The 24,010-nt window shown below is 44.0% G+C and overlaps 1 protein-coding gene across 1 annotated transcript in view; it reads left to right on the forward strand.

Annotated features, from left to right (window-relative positions):
* TCP1 (t-complex 1) overlaps positions 1–24,010 on the forward strand; it is a 176,731-nt gene that overhangs the window by 74,330 nt on the left and 78,391 nt on the right. The window contains exon 5 of the mRNA XM_033939260.1: positions 9,297–9,407. Coding sequence (XP_033795151.1) covers positions 9,297–9,407 — 111 coding nt within the window. The remainder of the gene's footprint in view (positions 1–9,296; positions 9,408–24,010) is intronic.

A 24,010-nucleotide genomic window follows, 5' to 3' on the forward strand; every position in this document is an offset into this window, starting at 1 on the left:
CAAGCAGACCGGAGGTGTTCTATAAATCTGTTGGAACTCAGAGCGATATTCTATGCTCTCAAAGCTTTTCAACATCTACTTCACGACATGGTGATTCTAGTACGTACGGACAATCAAGTAGCCATGTATTATGTAAACAAACAGGGAGGGACAGGATCTCATTCCCTTTGTCAAGAGGCTCTGAAATTGTGGCAGTGGGCGATTCCCCGCAACATCTTCCTCAGAGCAGTTTACATTCAAGGTCAACACAACTATTTGGCGGACAAATTGAGTCGTCTTCTACAACCTCACGAATGGACACTCAATTCTCCTACTCTTCGCCAAATCTTTGCCCGTTGGGGTACTCCGCAGATAGACCTGTTTGCGTCACCTCTCAACTTCAAACTGCCTCAATTTTGCTCCCGCATCTACACTCCTCAACGTCTCGAAGCGGATGCGTTTCTCCTGGACTGGAGGAATCAGTTCCTTTATGCTTTTCCTCCGTTTCCTCTAATTCTCAAGACTCTGGTCAAGTTGAAATCAGACCATGCCACCATGATTCTGATAGCTCCTCGGTGGCCCAGGCAACCTTGGTTCTCCCTTCTACTTCAACTCAGCACCAGGGAGCCTCTACTTCTACCAATTTTTCCTTCTCTTCTCACGCAGAATCAAGGAGCTTTGCTTCATCCCAATCTACAGTCTCTACATTTGACAGCTTGGTACCTTTCTCTTTAACAGACTTTTCTCAATTCTCTCCGTCTGTTCAAGAGATTTTACTTGCTTCCAGAAAACCATCCACTAGACAATGTTATGGTCAAAAGTGGACAAGATTCTCTGCTTGGTGTTCTACACATAATCTACCACCCAGAGCTGCTTCATTGACATCAGTTCTGGACTATTTACTTCATTTATCACAATCTGGACTTCAGACTACATCTATCCGAGTCCACCTTAGTGCTATTGCTGCTTTTCATCAGCCTTTGGATGGAATATCCCTTTCTGCACATCCTATGATTTCTCGTTTTATGAAAGGCCTTCTCAATATCCATCCTCCTCGTAAACCACCTCCTGTGGTTTGGGATCTCAACGTTGTTTTAGCTCAACTTATGAAACCTCCTTTTGAACCACTTGACAAAGCTCATCTTAAGTATCTCACTTGGAAAGCTGTGTTCCTCATCGCTCTCACTTCTGCTCGTCGTGTCAGTGAGTTACAAGCGCTAGTAGCTGATCCACCTTTCACAGTTTTTCACCATGACAAGGTTGTTCTACGTACTCATCCTAAATTCTTGCCTAAAGTCGTTTCAGAATTTCACATCAATCAGTCTATTGTTCTACCTGTATTTTTTCCAAAGCCTCATTCTCACCCAGGAGAGGCGGCTCTTCATACCTTGGACTGTAAACGTGCTTTGGCTTTCTACCTGCAACGCACTCAACTTCACAGAACATCTCCTCAACTTTTCATATCCTTTGATCCAAACAGGTTGGGTCGTCCTATATCGAAGCGTACCATCTCCAACTGGATGGCTGCGTGTATTTCTTTTTGTTATGTTCAGGCTGGTCTTCCTCTTCAAGGTCGAGTGACGGGCCATAAAGTTAGAGCCATGGCGGCATCTGTAGCTTTCCTCCGATCAACTCCTATTGAGGAAATCTGCAAGGCTGCCACTTGGTCCTCGGTTCATACTTTCACCTCTCATTATTGTCTGGATACTTTATCCAGGAGGGATGGCCAATTTGGCCAATCTGTTTTGCAAAATCTTTTTTCGTAAATTGCCAACTCCCTCCATCCCCTTTTACTTAGCTTGGAGGTCACCCATGTGTGGGAATATGCTGCCTGCTTGTCCTGGGATAAAGCACAGTTACTTACCGTAACAGTTGTTATCCGGGGACAGCAGGCAGATATTCCCACAACCCTCCCACCTCCCCTGGTTGGCTTCTTGGCTAGGTATCTGAACTGAGGATCCTCTCAGGAGATGCGCCCCCTAGTTCGGGCGGGAAGGCACGCGCGCAGGCGCGGTGCAGCACTCGAAAGTTCGAGATCTTCAAGCAAGTTTGCTTTCGAGGCTGTCCGCTGCGGGGCTCCGTCGGTGACGTCACCCATGTGTGGGAATATCTGCCTGCTGTCCCCGGATAACAACTGTTACGGTAAGTAACTGTGCTTTATCTGAATGGAGTGGTATTTGCTGTTAAACTGGAGCTGGTTAAATCTCAATGGTGACTGTGTTCAAATCAAATGAAGTGATGCTTAAAATCCAATGGTGGTTATTTAAATGATCTTCATTTCTCGTCCCCCCGACTCGAGTTTCGTATTCTTCGTCGGGGAGGGACACTGAAAATCTATATCTGTTGCTGGCTACAGCAAATACCACTCCATTCAGATAAGTACTGTTATAGTATCTGAATAAGTTTAATTCTATTAGGGAGGGCCGGGGACAGGTGATTGCAATGATGGTCCCCATGTTAAACTCAATGCAGTGACTACACTATTTATTGGGTTACAGGTCTGAGCACATCACCAAAAAATATTTAATATATAAGTATGTAAAGATAAGAATATATAGTTACAATATCTGTGAAACATAGTAGTACAGTGGTGCCTCGCACAGCGAACGCCTCGCACAGCGAACGCTGCGCACAACGAACTTTATGTCTTGATTCGTACAACGGACTTCGTTTCACACAACGAAGTCCGGGGTTCCTGCGGGGTTGGATCGCAGCGGGGTTGGTCGAGCCGCGAGGGTAGTCTCCTTCTCCTTACCTGCCCTGTCGCAGCACACAGCCGAACGGAAATCTTCCCGATGTCAGCGCTGACGTCGGAGGGAGGGCTTAAGCAAAGCCCTCCCTTCCTCCGACGTCAGCGCTGACATCAGGAAGACTTCCGTTCGGCTGTGTGCGGCTGCGGCAGGGCAGGTAGGAAGAAGGCAATGGCGAACGAAAGAGGGGGGAGGGGGCGGTCCGCCCCGAAGAATGTGCACAGCTGGTCAGGTCCCCCGATCGACCGACAACAGGCCCGGCCGACAAACCTCCCTGCCCTGTAGCCGCGAATCTAAATTACCTCTTACAGCAGCTTCAATAATCCAGCTGCTGTAAGAAGGTAATTTAGATTCGCGGCTACAGGACAGGGAGATTTGTCCGACCGGGCCTGTTCTGTTGTCGGTCGGGTGCAAAAGCGCCACAAAGGTGGAGGCAGGGAGGGAGGAAAGGTGGAGTGGAGAAGAAAAGACGCTTAAGGGGGGAGAAGGCCGCTGAAAGCACATGTTGGAGCAGGGGATGAGAGGGAGGGAGAGAAGGGGAAATATTGGACAAGGGCAGAAGGGATGCTAAATCATAGGGTGACAGGCAGAGAGGGTGACAGGCAGAGAGAACAACAGGAAAAAGAGTGGAAGCAATCTTGAATCCTGAGGGTGAGGGCAGAGAGAGGTGGTGAGATGATTGATCATGGGGAGAGGGACAAAAGGGAATAGAGATGGGATAGGAAGATAGTGGAAGTAAAAGGACAGGGAGATGTATGTTTTTAGATGTATCTAAATAAAAATAATAACAAAAAATTTATCTTTTTTATGTCATCTTAGCATATTTTATGCTGCAGAACGAATTATTTTTTTTTACATGTATTCCTATGGGAAAACGCGTTTCACATAACGAACGTTTCACATAACAAACTTGCTCCTGGAACCAATTAAGTTCGTTGTGTGAGGCACCACTGTATACTAATTTGAGTTATTCACAGAGTATCATTGCATATTTCCCAATTATTGTTAAGCTGCTTCAATTGCAACCATTTAAAACTTTGTTTTTTATTAAGACCAAATCTATGTTGCAATTGTGAAAATTCCAGCAGTTTACCTTCCGAAATAACATCATTCAGAGATCTAATGCCTGCAATAATCCAGTCCTTCCAAAGGATTTGAGCTCCGCCAATTTTAATCTTGGAGTTTATCCATAAAGACTGATTAGTTGACTTGTTTATTGGGACAGGTGTTAATTTACTAATAAACCTCAACGTTTTCCAAGTATCCATTAATATCTTATTTTCTCTGTATCTTCTAGGCATGTTGATACTTGGAAGATGAACTAAATTTAGGGGAAACATAAGGCGCCATTCCAAATATAACCAATCCGGTGCATTATCTATCAGTTCTGGGAGGATCCAATACATACCCTGATGTAAAATATAGGCTTGATGGTACCTATAAAAATTTGGAAAATTTACCCCTCCCTCCTTAATTGATTTTTGCAAAGATACCAAAGCTATTCTATGCGTTTTACCAAGCCAAAGAAATTTCGTTAAAATGCTTTTAAGCTTTTTATAAAAGGACCCCTGAAAATAAATAGGTATCATACCCATTTGGTAGCAAACTACAGGCAAGATCATCATTTTAATAGTTTGAACTCTCCCCCACCAAGAAAGATGTAACGGATTCCATTGCTCACATAACTCTGTAACTCTTTTCAATACAAATTTTTCATTTTCTTTTACTGTATCTTCAATTGTATTTTTAACTTGAATGCCAAGATATTTAAATCCTTCTTCTTTCCATATGAACGGAAAAGCGTCAAATAATCCTTTTACACAATGAACATTTAAAGGTATAAGTTCAGACTTACTCCAATTAATTTTATAACCTGAAAATTTGCCAAACATATCAATTAATTCCAATAGACAAGATAAGGTAGACTCTGGATTCCTCAAATAAAGTAAAATATCATCCGCATAAGCCAAAATTTTATATTCCATATCAGAATATGGAATACCCTGTATCCCCCTTGCTTGCTGTATTGCTAACAATAAGGGTTCTAATACAACATCAAATAACAAAGGAGATAAAGGACAACCTTGTCTAACTCCCCTCTGCAATTGAAAACCATCAGATATCATATTATTAATATTTAATCTTGCAATCGGGAAGCTATACAATGTTTTTACCATTTGTATAAATCCAGAACCTATACCAAACCATTCTAAAGCCTGATACATAAAATTCCATTCTACCCTATCAAACGCTTTTTCTGCATCCAAGGAAACTGTAAAAGCCGGTTCATCCATTTTTTTTTATAAATTTAACATATGAAACAATAATCTAGAGTTATTAGAGGAATGTCTTTTAGCAACGAAACCCATCTGATGCGTGTCTATAATATGTGGGAGAGCTTTGGCTAATCTCAAAGCCAAAATTTTCGCCAAAAGTTTATTATTCACATTTATTAAAGATATAGGCCTGTAGTTTGAAACCAAAGTAGGATCTTTATTTGGCTTAGGCAAAACAATTACTATTGATTCAGCCATAGTACCTTTAATATCACCTTTTATAAGTTGTGTCTGATATAAATTTAGTAAATATGGGGAAAGGACATTTTGAAATGTTTTATAAAATTCTACTGTATAACCATCACCACCTGGAGCGGATCCAACTCTAAGAGATCTCAACGCTGTTTCTAATTCTTTTAATGATATAGGTTCATCTAAACTCCGTTTTATATGATCAGGAACCTTAGGTCCAATAATTAAATCTAAAAAATTTTTACCATCTTTTTGCCTCTCCAAATAAGGCTCGGAAGAATACAGGTCCTTATAAAATTTTAGAAATTGCTTTAAAATATCCGTTTGATTGGTTATTATACCATTATCATCTTTTATCCCATTAATGTTAGTTCTTCTTTTTTTTGCTTTAAGATAATTTGCCAATAATCTTCCCGCCTTATTAGAATTTCCATAATACATTGTCTGTTTGGAAAACAAGTCTCTTCTTATCATTTTTGAAGCTAATTCGTTATATTTACCTTTTGCTTTCAAAAGAGCTTGTAATGCATCATGTTCCCATTTGCTTACCAATTTAGTTTCTAGTATTTTAATTTCTTTTTCTAACTCTATATACTGTTTTTTAATCTGTTTCCTAACAAAAGCCGAATATGATATAATATGACCTCTCATAGTCGCTTTAAAAGCGTCCCATACATTTTCAATAGATGTATCTTCCACTAAATTAATTTGAAAGAAATCACTAATTTGTGTTTTAAAATTTTCCAAAAATTTTTCATCCACAAGCAATGCATTATCAAATCTCCAAAGAGGTCTTCTATTTTCTAATTGATCTAATTGTAAATCTATCCATACTCCCGCATGATCCGAAATGATAATGGGATCAATGGAAGCCTTAATCACTTGCTGCACCTTATGTGATGAAATAAAAATATAATCTATTCTTGAAAATGATTTATGAACCTGTGAACAAAATGAAAATTCCTGATCATTAAAATGAAGAATACGCCATATATCCTTCAAATCACATGATTGAACCAAATTATCTAAACCTAAAGATTTTATACTTTTACCTGGTTTTTTATCCATTAATGGATCCATTACAGCATTAAAATCTCCAGCCACCACTAAATTAGAAGCAGCCAGTGGTAACAACATACTCTGCAATTTTTTAAAGAATTCTGATTGATTCGAATTAGGGGCATATATATTGAACAACGTCAGGGCATTATTTCCCATACTTATATCAACATGTAGCCATCTTCCATGTGGGTCCGAATTTACTATCTTAAAATTGGCCATACACTTTTTATTTATAAGAACTGCTACTCCTGCTTTTTTACCCTCTGCTGGAGCAAAAAAACATTCTTTCACCCACTCACCCGTTAGTTTCTGTGATTCCTTTATATTAAGATGGGTCTCCTGCAGACAATAAACATCCGCGTTTTGCTTCTTTAAAAATGATAATACCTTTTTCCTTTTGATTACATGATTCAGGCCATTGACATTAATAGAAAATATCTTAAAAGACATAATATATTTTATACTCCTTATCATAATCTTCCTCTTCCCTTCTTCCATAACTAAGATCTAAAAAACTTCTCCCCATGGCACACATTCTTACCTCCAAATTACCCAATCCCTTATTAATCTTTTCCTTAATCATCCTAGTAATATCTTTAATACCCACCTTCTTCCCACCCCTCCCCCCCCCAATATAATGACTGCTTAAGGACACACATTGGACAGTAATCCCAACTTCCCCCCTCCCCCCAGGCAATCAATATTTATTAATAACCCCTTTATCCTTTATTGAGACAAACTCACTACCTCTCCACAATATATCTAATTATATCTCTCTTCTAATCATAAAACCTTTTTTTTTTTTCCATTTTAAAGTAATTAATTTCTCTATCTATTATTTAACCTTTAGTCACATAACCATATTTATTTCCTAACATTCCATTAATGCATTTTTATCATTTCACCAATCTCTAATTCATTCCCCCAACATTTTATTTCATTCAAGAAAATTCTATCATAGTCATATATTTAATAAAAAGTATCATTTTCCTATATCTTATATTATCTAATCCATCTTCTCCTATCCTCCTTTAAATATCCAACAACAAATATCCATCTCTTCATATATTTCTGTTAAAAAAAACAAACTTAAATTTTATAAGTTTTTATCCCCTATTTGTATTTAAACATTTGTATTTCATTTTCAAAATAATTTTTTTTTCCTTTTCCCCCTTTTTATATTTCCTCTTCTCCAAATTAAATCCAATCTTTTTAAAACTATATTATCACAACATCAATCTTTACATTCCTTCAGCTACCAATAAATTCTTATGTATCTTTCTTTTATATTATTCATTTTCCTTTACTTTACTTGCATTTAAATATCATATAACTTGTCCTTTCTATCATTAGTCCATTCTGCAATCTTTTCCTTATTGCCCTTTCATTCTTTACTTTCTCCTTTTCTGACTTATTTAATAAACTGAACTTTCATATTTATTTCTTATCTCCATCCATCCACTCTTAAAGACTTTTGACTGCCAATTGTCATTCATTTTTTTTTTTTATAATATCCTTTTAGTCTATCAGTCTTGCTTTCTTCTTCTTCACATCTATTTATTTTCCTATTCAGTCTTCACTTTTCCTTTTGTGTTAATTTGTCCAGTCCTTTAATCCTTCTTGTTCATTCTTTATTCCAACCATCCATCTTTCAGTCTCCTAAAAGTTCAGTCTAATAACTTCACTTTAATGTCTTTCCAGTCTATCCTTCTTTCTACTTTCTTCTTTACATTGTTTTATTTTCTTTTTCACTTGTTCATTTTTATTTCCTGTTCTTTGTTGCATATTCTTCTTTTTCCAACAAACAAAAGTCCCATAGTTCTTTATATTTAATTTTTTGTTCAATATCCACCAATCCAGTCTTAGTGTTTATCCCTTCATTTCAACACCCATTGTGCTAAAATGACATAGGTTCTGATTTTGAAAGAAATGTCTTTAGTTTTTCCGGATCAACAAAATACAAAGATATATCCCCACAAGATACCCTCATTTTTGCTGGGTAATATAACCCATACTTATATCCTTTTTCCTTTAATTGAGATCTCAGATCAAGGAATTTCTTCCTAATATTTGCTGTATTTTTAGCAAAGTCTGGTAAAAACCATATTTTGGATCCTTTATAGTTTAAGTTTTTATCTTTTTTGGCAGCATTTAAAATTTCTATTGCTTGCTGGTATCTTAACATCTTGAATATTAATGGTCTTGGTCTCCCTTGATTTTCCAGACTCTTTATTGGAATCCTGTGTGCCCGTTCTATTTCCAAAGGCTGTTTGAAATCCAACTGCAATAATCTAGGAATTAAATTTTCTAAAAACTGTATTGCATTTTTCCCTTCCAAATTTTCCTGTATTCCAAAAAGTTTTATATTCTTTCTTCTTCCACGGTTTTTGTAATCTTCCAGCTGACTTTTTAATTGAATTATTTCCAAACTGTCATTTTTGCATCTTTTTCCTTCACATTCTAAGCTCTCCATTTTAACTTCTAACTCTGTTGTTCTTTTATTAGCTACTTCCATTTGTCTGTGTATATTCAGGATTTCTTTCTTCAGTTCTGCCATATTACTCACAGTCTCTGTCAGCATTTGTTTGATTTGCCTCAGTTCCCCCATAACTTCAGCTGTGCTTAACTCCTCTGATACATCAGCAGGAAGCGGAACCTTACTCGGGGTAATTTGATCCTGCTTCTGCCTTTTCACAGCCCCTCCGGTTTCACTCTTACTCTGTCGGGTGCTCGCCATGCTCCCGCTGTCCTCTCCGATGTTTTCAGCCGAAAACAGTTTAAAAGGAAATCTTTATTTATTCAACGGTTGCCCAGGTAAGAGGAGCGCTGCGATCACACGACCATTTTGTGTGCGCGCTAAGCCACGCCCCCGGTTTTCCTATTAAAATCACTTTTCTGTTAAACCTTGCAATGTAAAATACTTAAAGAAAATAAAGCTTGTATGACTTAAAACTAAAAAATGTATTTGTTTCTTTAGGGAAGCAGTCAGATACATCAATGAAAATCTCACTATCAACACAGATGAACTAGGAAAAGAATGTCTTATCAATGCAGCTAAAACAGCCATGTCCTCTAAAATCATAGGAGTGTATCCTTTTATAACATATGGTCTTTTATTCCACGATATCTAAGCATAGTTTTGTTTTTGTTGATTATGGGCTCGTCTTAAAAGCTTAGACACACAAAGTACCATAGGCAAGATCTCCCTTGACTGAACTCATGCTGACTCTGTCTCATTAAATCATGTTTGTCTACGTGTTCCACAATTTTATTTTTTATAATTGTTTCCACCATTTTGCCTGGCATCGAAGTCAGGCTTAACAGTCTAATTTCCCAAATCTCCCCTGGAACCCTTTTTAAAAATCGGAATAACATTGGCCAGCCTCCAATCTTCAGGTACTACAGACGATTTTAGCGACAGGTTTACAGATCACTAACAGCACGTCAGCAATTTCATGCTTTGAGTTCTTTTAGTACCCTGGGATGTATACCATCCGGTCCAGGTGATTTATCACTTTTTAATTTATCAATTTGGCTTAGTACATCTTCCAGATTCATCGAGATTTCTTTCAGTTCCTCTGCATCATTACCCTTCAAAACCATTTCCAATTCAAGTAGATGTCTTAACATCTTTCGTAAAGACTAAAGCAAAGAATTTATTCAGTCTCTCCGCCCCTTTTGCATCATCCAGCAATCTCACGGATTCTCTCACAGGTTTTCTGCTTCTGATGTACCTAAAAAATTGTTATGAGTTTTTGCCTCTTTTGCAAGTTTCTCTTCCTATTCTTTCTCTTCTTTTTAACCATTTTCCTCATTTTATCATAGACGCCCTTTCAAAAACTAAATGCCTCTACATTAGATTTCTTTTGTAATTTGATCACATTATGATCACTGTTTCCCAGAGGACCCAACACAGTTAACTTCTGTACTAAGGCTTGCATGCCACTAAGGACCAAATCTAAAATAGCTCCCCCTCTTGTTGTTTCCTGGACCAGTTGCTCCAAGAAGCAGTCATGACATCTAGGAATTTTACCTCCCTAGCACTCCCTGATGTAACACTTAACCAGTTTGTGTTGGGGTAATTGAAATCATCCATTATTATACTGTTGCCCAGTTCTCCAGCTTTCCTAATCTCTGAAAACATTTCTTTATCTGGCTTCTTGGGATGGTAGTATAACCCTACCTTTAAATTCCTTCCCTTTATACATGCAATTTCTATCCATATGAACATACGAATAGCCTTACTGGGTCAACCCAATGGTCAATCAATCCCAGTAGCCCGTTCTCACGGTGGCCAATCCAGCTCACTAGTACCTGGCCAAAACCCAAGGTGTAGCAATATTCCATGTAACCAATGTAGGGCAAGCAGTGACTTCCCCCATGTCTTTCTCAATAATAGACTATGGATTTTTCCTCCAGGAACTTGTCCAACCCTTTCTTTAAGTTCAAACAATTTTTATTGATGCAAACAACAACAAATACAACACTTGTATAACAATGATGATGCATCAAATATAATAATATGATTAACATATTGATGTGGTCAATATTACATACAACACCAAGGTGCTTAGTATAATAACGGATGGAGGTGGGTGTTTCTGAGGTCCATTAGGATTGATTATCCATATCTGAAATGAAATGAAGGTTGTCTAACCAGTATACAGTATACATTGAGGAGGACTCTTGGGACGGGATTGAAGAGAGGTAGTATAATAATGAGGCATCGAGTAAAATACATCCCATATAAACTAGAGAGCTGCACAGGAACGGGGACGACGGAAATCCCGCGGACATCCTGCGGGTTCCCCCTTCGGGTCACGGGGATCCCGTGGGGATGCCCCCTAGGGTCGCGGGGATCCCGTGTGGACGCCTCCGAGGGTCGTGGGGTTCCTGCGGGGCTGGATGTACTCAGTCGCGCAGCTCTTCTTCTCCCTACCTGCTCTGCTTGTAGCACAGAGCCGAACAGAAGTCTTCCCGACGTCAGCGCTAACATCAGGAAGACTTCCGTTCGGCTCTGTGCTGCAGGCAAGGCAGGTAAGGAGAGTAGCCTCGCGGCTCGAGTGGCTACCAAGGAAAGTGGGGCGGTCCGCCCCGGGTGCAGCACAGCCGGCCAGGTCCCCTTACTTTTGTGGCGCTTCCCCGACCGACCGACAACAGCCCCAGTCCGACAAATCTCCCTGCCCTGTAGCCGCGAATCTAAATTACCTTCTTACAGCAGCAGATGGGTTCCAGACCAATTTGGAAGGGGGAAGAAAGGGAGAGGCACAGTAACAGAGCAAATGGAAGATGCAGAAGGAATTGAATGAGAACATGAGGAAAGCAGAAACCAGGCAACAAAGGTAGGAAAAGAATTCTATTTCTTTCTTTTTTTTTTTTTTTTGCTTCAGGATAAAGTAGTATATTAGTTGTGTTGATAAAAAACCCGTTTACAAAGTATGTATTCTTCTCAATTAATATTTCCAAATTAATAAAATCTTTTTGCTTATTTGTAAATGGGTTTATCCCAGGACAAGCAGGCAGCATATTCTTAACACAAGGGTGACGTCACCGACGGAGTCCCGGTACGGACACTTTTTACTAGAAAGTTCTAGTTGGCCGCACCGCGCATGCGAGAGTGCCTTCCCACCCGACGGAGGAGTGCGTGGTCCCCAGTTTCTTAGTTTCCACGGAGCGAAGAAGACGCATGTTTTTTCAACGGCCGTTGAAAACGAGTTTCCTGCCTTCCCGCTCGCGTAAATTTTTTCGGTTTTTATTCTGTTTCATTTTAGATTCCTTATTTTTACTTAAAACAAAAAAAACTCTCGTCGAGTTTTCTGTCTTTCTGGCCGGCCCCAGCGGGGCCTGTTGCCACCATACAGGCCTCTGGATTCGATTTTGCGGAGGCTGTGTTTCCCTTCATGCCCCCTCAACCGGGCTTTAAGAAGTGCCAGCGGTGTGCACGCCCGATCTCTCTCACCGACCCGCACAATTGGTGCCTGCAGTGCTTGGGTCCAGAACATCGGGCTGACACCTGCACCCGCTGTGCTACGCTTAAAAAGCGCACTTTAAAAAATAGGCAGATCCAGCAAAATATTTTGTTCGGTACCGGATCTGCCATGGAACCTGCCGCGACGTCGACGGCACCTCAAAAGTCGGCACAGACTACGTCCACACCACCGGATCCTTCTTCGGGGTCGCTGGGCCTAGGTAAGCCGGCTAAGAAGCCTTCCACTTCTCTAGAACGCCCTCCTGCCACGGTCGCGACGCCGACCCTTACGGCACCGCACTGACCCCGTAAACGCTCCACTCCGATATCGGTGAGTGCCTCGTCATCGGCCTCCTCATCGCTGGAGCGTAGAGCGGCTTCTATGGTACCGAAGAAGAAAAAAGCGGTACCGGTGCCCCCCCGGATGACCGCATCGCGGCTATTCTCCAATCTCAATTACAGGAGCAGCTGCAGCAACAACTACAACAACTGTTGCCGGCGTTGCTGGCCCCGCACCTTCCGGTACAGGACCGGTCCGAGCCTCGCACTGTCCCATCGGTGTCGACCCCCTCGGTACCGATTAATACTTCCATGCTGGTGCTCTCGGCTGAACCACCTACAGTGCATACCCGTGCTGCTGCCGACCCTTCCCGGTCCCAGGAACGATACTGGTCTTCCTCTCCCGGTACCGCCTCGGTGCGCTCAGGCAAGTCTCTCTCAAAGACCCGCCATACCGAGCCTTCCACACCGATATCCCGACGTGCACACCCCGACATCAGGGACCCGGACTTATGGGAAGACTCCCTGCACGGTACCGAGGAGGATGCTTCATCGACCGACGAAGAACCCTCCATGACTGACACCGTTTCCAAACCGGAACAGTCCTCGTTCTCTAAATTCCTTAGGGAGATGTCAGCAGCTCTTTCTATCCCCTTAGAGTCCGACTCTAAAAAGTCTCAGGCTTTCCTCGATGCCCTAGACTTTGAGCAACCTCCCAAGGAATTTCTAAAGTTGCCCGTCCATGACATCTTACGGGAAACTTTTTATAAAAACTGGGAGACCCCCCTCACTGTTCCCGGGGCTCCTCGCAAACTGGATAGCTTGTACCGGGTCATTCCAATCCCTGGGTTTGACAAGCCTCAATTGCCCCACGAATCTCTCCTGGTGGAATCCACCTTGAAAAAATCTCAGGGTTCCAGTGTATATGCTTCCACCCCTCCTGGCAGAGGGGGAAAAACTATGGATAAATTTGGTAAGCGCCTTTTCCAAAATGCAATGTTAGCCAATAGAGCAAACAATTACACCTTCCACTTCTCCTTCTAGATGAAGCATCTGGTGCAACAACTCTCCACCTTACAAAAATACCTTCCTGAACGTAAGGTACCCCTCTTCCAGCAGCAAATTTCCAGCCTACTCCAACTCAGGAAGTTCATGGTTCGCTCCATTTATGACTCGTTTGAGCTGACCTCTCAAGCATCTGCCATGGCTGTTGCTATGCGCCGTTTGGCCTGGCTGAGGGTCTCTGACCTGGACATTAACCACCAAGACCGCCTGGCTAACGCACCTTGTCTGGGTGTCGAACTTTTCGGGGAGTCCCTGGACTCGACAACCCAGAAGCGCTCAGCTCAAGAGACCAGGTGGGACACTCTGGTCAAACCTAAAAAGAAGACTCCACCTGCTCGCCCCTACAGACAGCAGGTTCTCGGCCAGACCTCTCAACCCGCCTCAACAACAGTCTCGCCGTCCTCGTCACCAGCATCAACCTCAGGCTCGTTCACAGTCTCATCAGCCTGCCAAGCCCCTTCCTCCATCAAAACCATCTCAACCCTTTTGACTCCTTTCTCCAGGGCATAGCCAGTCTCCCACCGTCGCTACCTCTTCCTCAGCCTATCGGGGGACGTCTTCCTCAGCCGTTGGGAGGTCATCACCTCGGACCAGTGGATCCTCAACATCATTCGCCACGGCTACTCTCTCAACTTCTAGACTCTTCAACCAGACAATCCTCCCATCGAGTCCGCTTCTCACTCCTCCCAATCTCTCCTCCTCCTGAGGGAGGTCCAATCCCTCCTTCTTCTCAATGCCATCAAAGAGGTGCCTTCGGACCAAAGGGGTCAGGGATTCTACTCCCGCTACTTCCTGGTTCCCAAGAAAACAGGAGACCTCCGTCCCATCCTCGATCTCAGGGACCTCAACAAGTGTCTGGTCAAGGAGAAGTTCAGAATGCTCTCCCTTGCCACGCTTTACCCTCTTCTCTCTCAACACGACTGGCTATGTTCCCTAGACCTCAAAGAGGCCTACACTCACATCCCAATCAATCTGACTTCACGTCGCTACCTCCGATTTCAGATACAGCACCGTCACTATCAGTACAAAGTGCTACCCTTTGGCCTCGCATCATCGCCCAGGGTGTTCACCAAGTGCCTTATTGTGGTGGCGGCCTTCCTCAGGTCTCACAACCTCCAGGTGTTCCCCTACTTGGACGATTGGTTGGTGAAAGCACCTACGTCTCCACTTGTGCTGCAAGCCACTTATCACACCATCTCTTTCCTCCATCTCCTGGGGTTCGAGATCAACTACCCCAAGTCGCATCTGCTTCCCACACAGCGACTTCAGTTCATTGGAGCAGTTCTCGACACCACTCTGATGAGGACGTTTCTCCCCTCCGACCGACAACGGACCCTGCTCCACCTCTGTCGTCAGGTGCTCCTTCATCACTCCATCCCAGCCCGACAGATGATGGTCCTCCTGGGCCAAATGGCCTCGACGGTCCATGTGCTTCCTCTGGCGCGACTCCACCTCAGGACACCTCAATGGACTCTTGCCAACCAATGGTCACAGACCACGGATCTTCTTTCTCATCCCATCTCTGTGACATCGTCTCTTCAGCAATCTCTTCAATGGTGGTTGAACTCCTCAAATCTTTCCAGGGGTCTACTCTTTCATCTACCCCCTCACTCCATGATCATAACCACAGATGCCTCCCCCTATACGTGGGGAGCTCACCTGGGAGATCTTCGCACCCAGGGACTCTGGACCCCTCAGGAGCGTCAACATCACATCAATTTCCTGGAACTCAGAGCCATGTTCTATGCTCTCAAGGCCTTCCAGCACCTTCTCTACCCTCAGGTTCTGCTCCTGTGCACAGACAACCAAGTCGCCATGTACTACATAAACAAGCAAGGCGGCACCGGATCTCCCCTCCTCTGTCAGGAGGCCATCCGCATCTGGACCTGGGCCATGGCCCACAGTCTCTTCCTCAAGGCTGTCTATATCCAGGGCGAACAGAACTCCCTGGCCGACAATCTCAGCCACATCCTTCAACCTCACGAGTGGACTCTGGATCCTCCCACACTCCGCTCCATCTTTGCTCGCTGGGGCACTCCTCAGGTGGACCTCTTTGCAGCTCCTCACAACCATCAGCTGCCCCAGTTCTGTTCCAGACTCTTCTCTCCTCATCGTCTGGCCCCGGATGCATTCCTGCTCGACTGGACGGATCAGTTCCTCTATGCCTTTTCTCCACTGCCTCTGATGTTGCGGACGTTATCCAAACTCCGCAGGGACAGAGCCACCATGATTCTCATCGCTCCTAGGTGGCCTCGCCAACACTGGTTCTCCCTCTTGCTCCAGGGAGCCCATTCCTCTTCCTGTGTTTCCTACTCTACTTACACAGCAGCATCAGTCTCTACTACATCCCAATCTGTCCTCGCTCCACCTGACAGCTTGGTTTCTCTCGGGCTGACCTCTCCAGAAAATCTGTCTCAGCCTGTCCGTCGTATTTTGGATGCCTCTAGGAAACCGGCCACCCTCCAATGTTATCATCAGAAGTGGACCCGGTTCTCCTCTTGGTGTCTACTACATCATCATGATCCCACCTCATTAGCGGTGGAAACTGTACTGGACTATTTGCTCTCTCTCTCCGACGCTGGCCTCAAGTCTACCTCTATCAGAGTCCACCTCAGTGCCATCACTGCGTTTCATGAGCCTATCCTCGGAAAACCTCTTACGGCTCATCCCCTGGTTTCCCTGTTCATGAGAGGCCTCTTCAATGTCAAACCACCTCTGAAGCCTCCTCCAGTCGTCTGGGACCTGAATGTGGTTTTATCAGCCCTCATGAAGCCTCCGTTTGAACCTCTTGCCACAACTTCACTCAAATTTCTTACATGGAAGGTGCTTTTTCTCATAGCCATCACCTCTGCCAGGAGGGTTAGTGAGCTGCATGCACTGGTTGCCGACCCACCTTTCACTGTTTTTCACCATGACAAGGTGGTTCTGCGTACCCATCCTAAATTCCTTCCCAAGGTGGTCTCGGTTTTTCAGTTCAACCAGTCCATTGTGTTGCCTGTCTTTTTTCCTAAGCCCCATTCTCATCCTGGGGAACAGGCATTGCACACGCTAGACTGTAAGCGTGCCCTTGCTTACTACCTTGACCGTACCAGGGCTCACCGCTCGTCTCCTCAGCTCTTTTTGTCCTTCGACCCTAACCGTCTGGGTTGTCCTGTCTCTAAACGGACGCTTTCCAACTGGCTGGCTGCCTGCATTGCGTTCTGTTATGCTCGGGCCGGTCTCTCACTGGAAGGTGCTGTCACGGCCCACAGGGTCAGAGCTATGGCTGCTTCTGTGGCTTTCTTCCGTTCCACGCCCATCGAGGAAATCTGCAAGGCTGCCACTTGGTCCTCAGTTCACACGTTCACCACTCACTACTGTCTGGATACCTTCTCCAGACGGGATGGGCACTTCAGCCAATCTGTGTTACACAATTTATTTTCCTAATGGCCAACCATCCCTCCTCCCTCTCTGTTAGCTTGGAGGTCACCCATGCGTTAAGAATATGCTGCCTGCTTGTCCTGGGATAAAGCACAGTTACTTACCGTAACAGGTGTTATCCAGGGACAGCAGGCAGATATTCTTATGTCCCACCCACCTCCCCAGGTTGGCTTCTTAGCTGGCTTATCTTAACTGGGGACCACGCACTCCTCCGTCGGGCGGGAAGGCACTCGCGCATGCGCGGTGCGGCCAACTAGAACTTTCTAGTAAAAAGTGTCCGTACCGGGGCTCCGTCGGTGACGTCACCCATGTGTTAGGAATATCTGCCTGCTGTCCCTGGATAACACCTGTTAGGGTAAGTAACTGTGCTTTCTACCAGAGCCTTTAATTCAGTAGCATAATTAAATGAAATAACTATTTCTGAAGTTTATAGGGACGGGTGAGGACGGAGGGGATTCCTCATGGGGACGGGTGGGGACGGAGGGATTCCTCACGGGGACGGGTGGGATTTCTGTCCCCGCACAATTCTCTAATATAAACCTAGAAAATACCTTCATCCCCCATCAAACCCCACTCAATCTATGTATGACTACATGTTTTAAATCATTTAATACCCTCCACCATCCCTCCCTAAACCCTCCCTTCCCTTCCCCATTCAAAGGTACTCTCTATCCCCCATCAAACCTCAATAGGACTACATGTTTGAATCTATTTAATACCCTCTACCTTCCCTCCCCAAACCCTCCCTTCCCTTCCCTTCCCTTCCCAATCTCAGTTAGGACACCCATCTTAAAACTGCACTAAGACCTTTAGGAAATAAGGCTTGCAAATATGGATCCCATATTTGCATAAACAACATCTTTCGCTTCCTCATCCTTCCAGCATCTCTAGCTTCCCAGATGGCCAACTGATGCAACTGGTTTTGCCAATGCCAAAACTTTGGAGGGTCAGGGATCGTCCAATATTGAAGAATACATTTTTTGGCCAGTAGACTCATTTTCCTACACGGCGTCCTATGCCCCTTAGGCAAATGACGAAAAACTTCTGGCAAATCCAAAATAAAATGAGATGGAGAGCAGCGCAAAGATCTTCCAATTAACTCAGACATATAAGATATTATTCGCTTCCAAAAATGCTGAATAATGGGACAAAACCAAAAAGCATGTCCCAAAGTGTGCTTTACCAACCCACATTTATGACATAATGAAGTAGGAAGACCTCCACCATAGAACAACTGTGTACGAGTATAATAGGCACATAATGTTACCCTGTAATATGTTTCTCTTAACCATGCACATTGTATCACCCCAGGTGTAGCCCTTAAAGAACGGGCAACATCCCAATGTCCCGAATTAAGCTGTAATTCTCTATCCCATTTATCCCAAATATTTTGGTAGTCCTTATCTGGTTGTCATTTTTGTAAGCTAGCATGAATGCTTGACACTGAAATAGATAATCCCTCCTCCCGAGTAAACAACTCTCGCATTTTAACCCCCAAATGCAAACTCAATTGTGCTCTATCAAGGGATCTTAAATAATGCTCCACTTGAAAACAGGCAAACTGCGCTCCCCAGGTCACCCCCACCTTAGCTAATAATTCAGCATGGATTAACATTTTTCCTTCATCCCCTAAAATATGTTCCAAATTTTTAACTCCTCTTAGTCCCCATAACCTATACTGGAGGAAAGGCCAGATTACCCTGCAAAGGCAAAAGATCAGTTATCATCAGATTCCCACCTAAGAGTCGCACAAGCCAACACCATGCCATCCGTAATGTGTTGAATAATAAACTTGAACAAATATGAGAAGGCAATGCCTTCCATGCACTATGTAATAATGCAAACACATCACAAGGAGCATAAAACTCCTGTTCCATCCGAAGAGGAGTGTAAATACTTGTCTCATTAATCCAATCTCCCAAATGACGAAGCAGACATGCATAATTATAAATCCGCATATCCGGTAGACCTAACCCCCCTTTATTCCAATTCCCCAGCAAATATATCAACTTTAATTTAGGTTTTTTGGCCCCCCCAACAAAACGAGTAACTTTTGTATAAAAGATACGTAAATCCTTCTTCAATAAGCACAACGGCAAAGTCTGTAACATATACAACCATTTAGGAAATATAAACAACTTAACCAAGCTAATACGACCCATCAAAGAAAGAGGCAACATCTGCCATGTATCTAGTAAGAGTTCCATTTTTGGTTGTAGTTTGTCCACATTAAGGTGATATAATTGGGAAGTCAACATAGTCATGACTATCCCTAAGTACATAAACTGCCATTGCGCCCAAATCTAAAGATCTAAACTGTATATAGAAGGGAACCTTCAATTGAGTTTTTCTTCCCAAACCTATCAATGCTTGGAGCAAAATAATATTTACTTACCTAAAGATATGTCTTCTACTCTTCTCGGAAAGAGAATGTTCTCTTTCTCTCTCCTACACTACTAGGTTTGCTCACCAGAAAGTCGCATGGAGAAAGTTTGATCAGTCATAGCAGTGGTGGCACCGGGGGAATTTCTAGCCTCGCTAGATTTCACAGAGGCCTACCAGTACTTTCCAATCGTTTTGGAACACAGAATGTTCTGGACAATCATTACCAATTTTCAGCTCTTCCCTTTGGGCTGGTGACAGCTCCTTACACCTTTATCAAGGTGATGTGGTGGCAGTTGCCAATCTACGCAAGTTGGGTTTGCAGGTATATCCAGTAGCCCACATGGTTTCAGGACCTGCAGAGCCTGGACTGGATAGTGAATTTCCGAAAGAGCCAATTGGTTCCATCCCAATTTCCATCAGCACAACAGGTGGTCATGTCTACCTTCTAGAGGCATGCAGATAGAAGCTTTCCACCCAGATAACAAGCTTGTTAGCCAAATCGGCTCTGTCCATTTGGCACTGTCTAAAAGTGCTAGGCTCCACAGTAGCCAAGATAGACGTGGTCCCTTGGGGTGAAGGTTCACATGCATTCTCTCCAAAGTGCATAGCTGTTGAGATAGTCTCCTCGGTTGGACTCCCTGCACATGTCTCTGCCATGGACTCCAAAAGCCTGGGCCAGTATGAGCTGGTGGCATGCCCCTCCAAATAGCATCATGGGTAATTGTGACAAAGGAAGCTGGACTGTTTGGCTGGGAGGGGGGGTGCTCAGTGATTGGCCTCCCAGAGTGATCAACAGGTTAGAACTTTGTGCCATTCAGTTGGCATTGCAGAGGCCAGAGCAGTCTGGAGGTGCAAGCGGTCTGTCTGCTCGGACAATGCTACTGCGGTGGCATATGTCAATCGTCAGGAAGGCGCCAAGAGTGTGCAACTCTCTGGGGGACATAACATAAGAATTGCCGCTACTGGGTCAGACCAGCAGTCCATCGTGCCCAGCAGTCCGCTCATGCAGCGACCCCTAGGTCAAAGACCAGTGCCCTTGAGACTAACACTACCTGCGTACATTCCGGTTTAGCAGGACCTTATCTAACTTTGTCTTAAATCCCTGGAGGGTGTTCTCCCCTATAACAGCCTCAGCCTGGAGAGTGTTCTCCCCTATAACAGCCTCAGGAAGAGCATTCCAGCTTTCCATCACTCTCTAGGTGAAGAAGAACTTCCTTACGTTTGTACGGAATCTATCCCCTTAACTTTAGAGAGTGTCCTCTCGTTCTCTCTACCTTGGAGAGAGTGAACAAACTGTCTTTATCTACTAAGTCTATTCCCTTCATTATCTTGAATGTTTCGATCATGTCCCCTCTGTCTCCTTCAGCCCCTTAACCATTTTAGTCGCTCTTCTCTGGACCCTTTCGAGTAGTATCATGTCCTTCTTCATGTATGGCAGGGGTGTCAAAGTCCCTCCTTGAGGGCCGCAATCCAGTTGGGTTTTCAGGATTTCCCCAATGAATATGCATGAGATCTATTAGCATAGAATGAAAGCAGTTCATGCAAATAAATCTCATGCATATTAATTGGGGAAATCCTGAAAACCCGACTGAATTGAGACCCCTGATGTACGACGACCAGTGGTGAAGTTTCTTCTTGTATGCTTTCAGCAGTGCATGTACCTGGAGTGGATAATGTTCAGGCTGATTCTCTCAGCGGACAGACACTGGATCCAGAAGTATGGACACTGTCTGCAGCAGCCTTCCAATCCATTCTTCAGCGCTGAGGTTGCCCATCATTTGATATAATGGCAACAGCAAGAAACAAGAAGGCAGACCAATTCTTCAGACAAAGATCTGAGCACAGAAGTGCAGGTCTGGATGCTCTGGTCCAGCTGTGTTCAAAGAGCAAGCTCTTGTGCGTATTTCTTCTGTAGCCCATGATAGGCGTACAAGCCATTGGGGAATGGTCATTCTTGTAGTTCTAGTTTGGCCCCTCAGATCGTGGTATGCAGACCTAGTGTGTCTTCAGATTGCGAGTGCAGCTGGACCTTCTTTCTTAGGAACCAATAGTCATAGAATATCCAGATCGCTTTGCTCTTACAGCATGATTCTTGAGCATGCAGTGTTAGTGCACAAGAGATACTTGGAAGTGGTCATTGCTACTGTGCTCAGAGCCAAAAATTATAAAGCCTGCTGCGGTTTCTGCTTATGCTAAGGCATGGGAACTTTTCCAACACTGGTGCATTAAAGAGAAGTGGAGACTTTCTCTGCTCCGAACTCCGTTATGTTAGCCCTCCTCTAGGCTGGTCTTGACAAGGGGCTTACATTGGCACCCCTCTGAGTCCAAATGGCAGGACTCCCTTGTTTCAGGGCTCAAGAGCATACGGCTTCATTGGCGTCTCATTTGAACAAGCCATATTCCTAAAAAAGTGCTGTGGCTCAGACCCCTGGTAAAACACATTTCCTTCGTGGAACCTTAACATGGTTTTGCAAGGCCTCAATCAGGCTCTATACGACCTGCTGAAGGAAGCGTCTTTGATGGATCCGACAGTCAAGTTGGTTTTTCATGTGGCTATTAGCTCAGTGAGAAGTCTCGCAGCTAACATAGAACATAAGAACATAAGAAATGCCTGCACCGGATCAGACCTGGGGTCCATCCAGTCCGGTGATCCGCACATGCGGAGGCTCAGCCAGGCATACCCTGACGCATACATTAGTCACTCGTATCCCTCAATGTGTCCTGCAAGAAGATGTGCGTCCAATTTTCCCTTAAATCCTAGAATGGTAGTTTCTTCCACCATCTCTTTCGGGAGAGAGTTCCAGGCGTTCACTACTCGCTGTGTGAAGCAGAACTTTCTGACATTTGTCCTGGCCGTGTCCCCTCTCAGCTTCAGGCCTTGACCTCTGGTCCGAGTCTGGGTCACATTCGCCAATGTGAATAAAGCTATTTCTTGCTCTCCATCCTTTCCCCCTGCTGGTGAGTGAGCTTGCTCCATTTTGTCGATTCCTTTTAGCAATTTAAAAGTCTCTATCAGATCCCCTCTCAGTCTTCTCTTCTCAAGGGTGAATAATCCCAGTTTTCTGAGGCGATCCTTGTAGCTCAAGTTCTCCATACCTTCTACTAGCTTCGTCGCTCGCATCTGCACCTTCTCCAGCAGTGTTATATCCTTTTTCAGGTATGGAGACCAGTGTTGGACACAGTATTCCAAGTGTGGTCTGACCATTGCTCTATAAAGCGGCATTATGACCTCCCTTGATCTACTCGTGATTCCCTTCTTTATCATGCCTAACATCCTGTTAGCTTTCTTTGCTGCCGCTGCGCATTGAGCCGACGGCTTTAGGGTCCTGTCTATCAGTACCCCCAAGTCTTTTTCTTGTTCGCTCTTCCCCAATGTTATACCTAACAGTTTATACTCATGCTCCTTGTTTTTTCTGCCCAGGTGCATCACTTTGCATTTTTCCACATTAAAACTCATCTGCCAATTTTCTGCCCATCTCTCAAGTTGCTTCAAATCTCTCTGAAGTTCCTCGATGTCTTTTTGTGACCTGATTGTCCGGCATAGCTTTGTGTCATCTGCAAACTTGACAATAACACTGGTCGTTTCTTCTTCCAGGTCATTTACGAAGATATTGAATAAGATAGGCCCAAGAACCGAGCCCTGAGGCACACCGCTAGTTACTTTTTTCCAGTCTGAGTACTTCCCATTTATGCCCACTCTCTGTCTTCTGTTTTCCAGCCATTTTCCTATCCATCTTAGTATATCCCCTTCTATTCCATGACTTTGTAGTTTTTTGAGAAGTCTCGCATGAGGTACTTTGTCGAACGCTTTCTGGAAGTCCAAGTATATTACATCTACCGGTTCTCCGCTATCGACTTGTTTGTTCACTCCCTCAAAAAATTGAAGTAAGTTGGTCAAGCACGACTTTCCTTTCCTGAAGCCATGCTGACTACCTTTCAGCAGGTCATGGTTATCTAGATGCTGTACTATGCTGTCTTTAATCAAAGCTTCAACCATTTTCCCAGGGACCGATGTGAGACTCACAGGTCTATAGTTTCCCGGTTCTCCCCTTGATCCTTTTTTGAAGATTGGGATGACATTCGCTATCTTCCAGTCTTCTGGTATCCGTCCGGATAGTAAATGACGGCAGATAAAGACCCAAGTGGTCCATCCAGTCTGCCCAACCATACATGCTGCATAAATTAATTATTTAGTTTAAATGATCCTTTTTCTTAGATATTTCTGGGCCAGAAACCCAGAGCCCTGTCCAGTAGTGTACTTAGGTTCATAGAAACATAAAGTATGACGTCAGAAAAGGGCAGTCGGCCCAACAAGTCTGCCCACTCGAAGAACCCTCCCTATGAGAATTTCCCGGAGCGAACCCACTCCAAGAACCCTTCCTCAACAAGAACCCTCTTTTTTAAGCATTTCCCCGGAGCGAACCTACATATTTATCCCATCATCCCTTGAAGTCGAGTGCGTTACTGGCCTCAACTACCTGACGTGGAAGACCATTCCATCGATCAACCACTCTTTCGGTGAAGAAGTATTTCCTGATGTCACCATGAAATTTCCCACCCTTGAGTTTGAGCGG

This window comes from Geotrypetes seraphini, chromosome 3 (genome assembly GCF_902459505.1).
Source record: "Geotrypetes seraphini chromosome 3, aGeoSer1.1, whole genome shotgun sequence".
NCBI classification, from domain to species: Eukaryota; Metazoa; Chordata; class Amphibia; order Gymnophiona; family Dermophiidae; genus Geotrypetes; species Geotrypetes seraphini.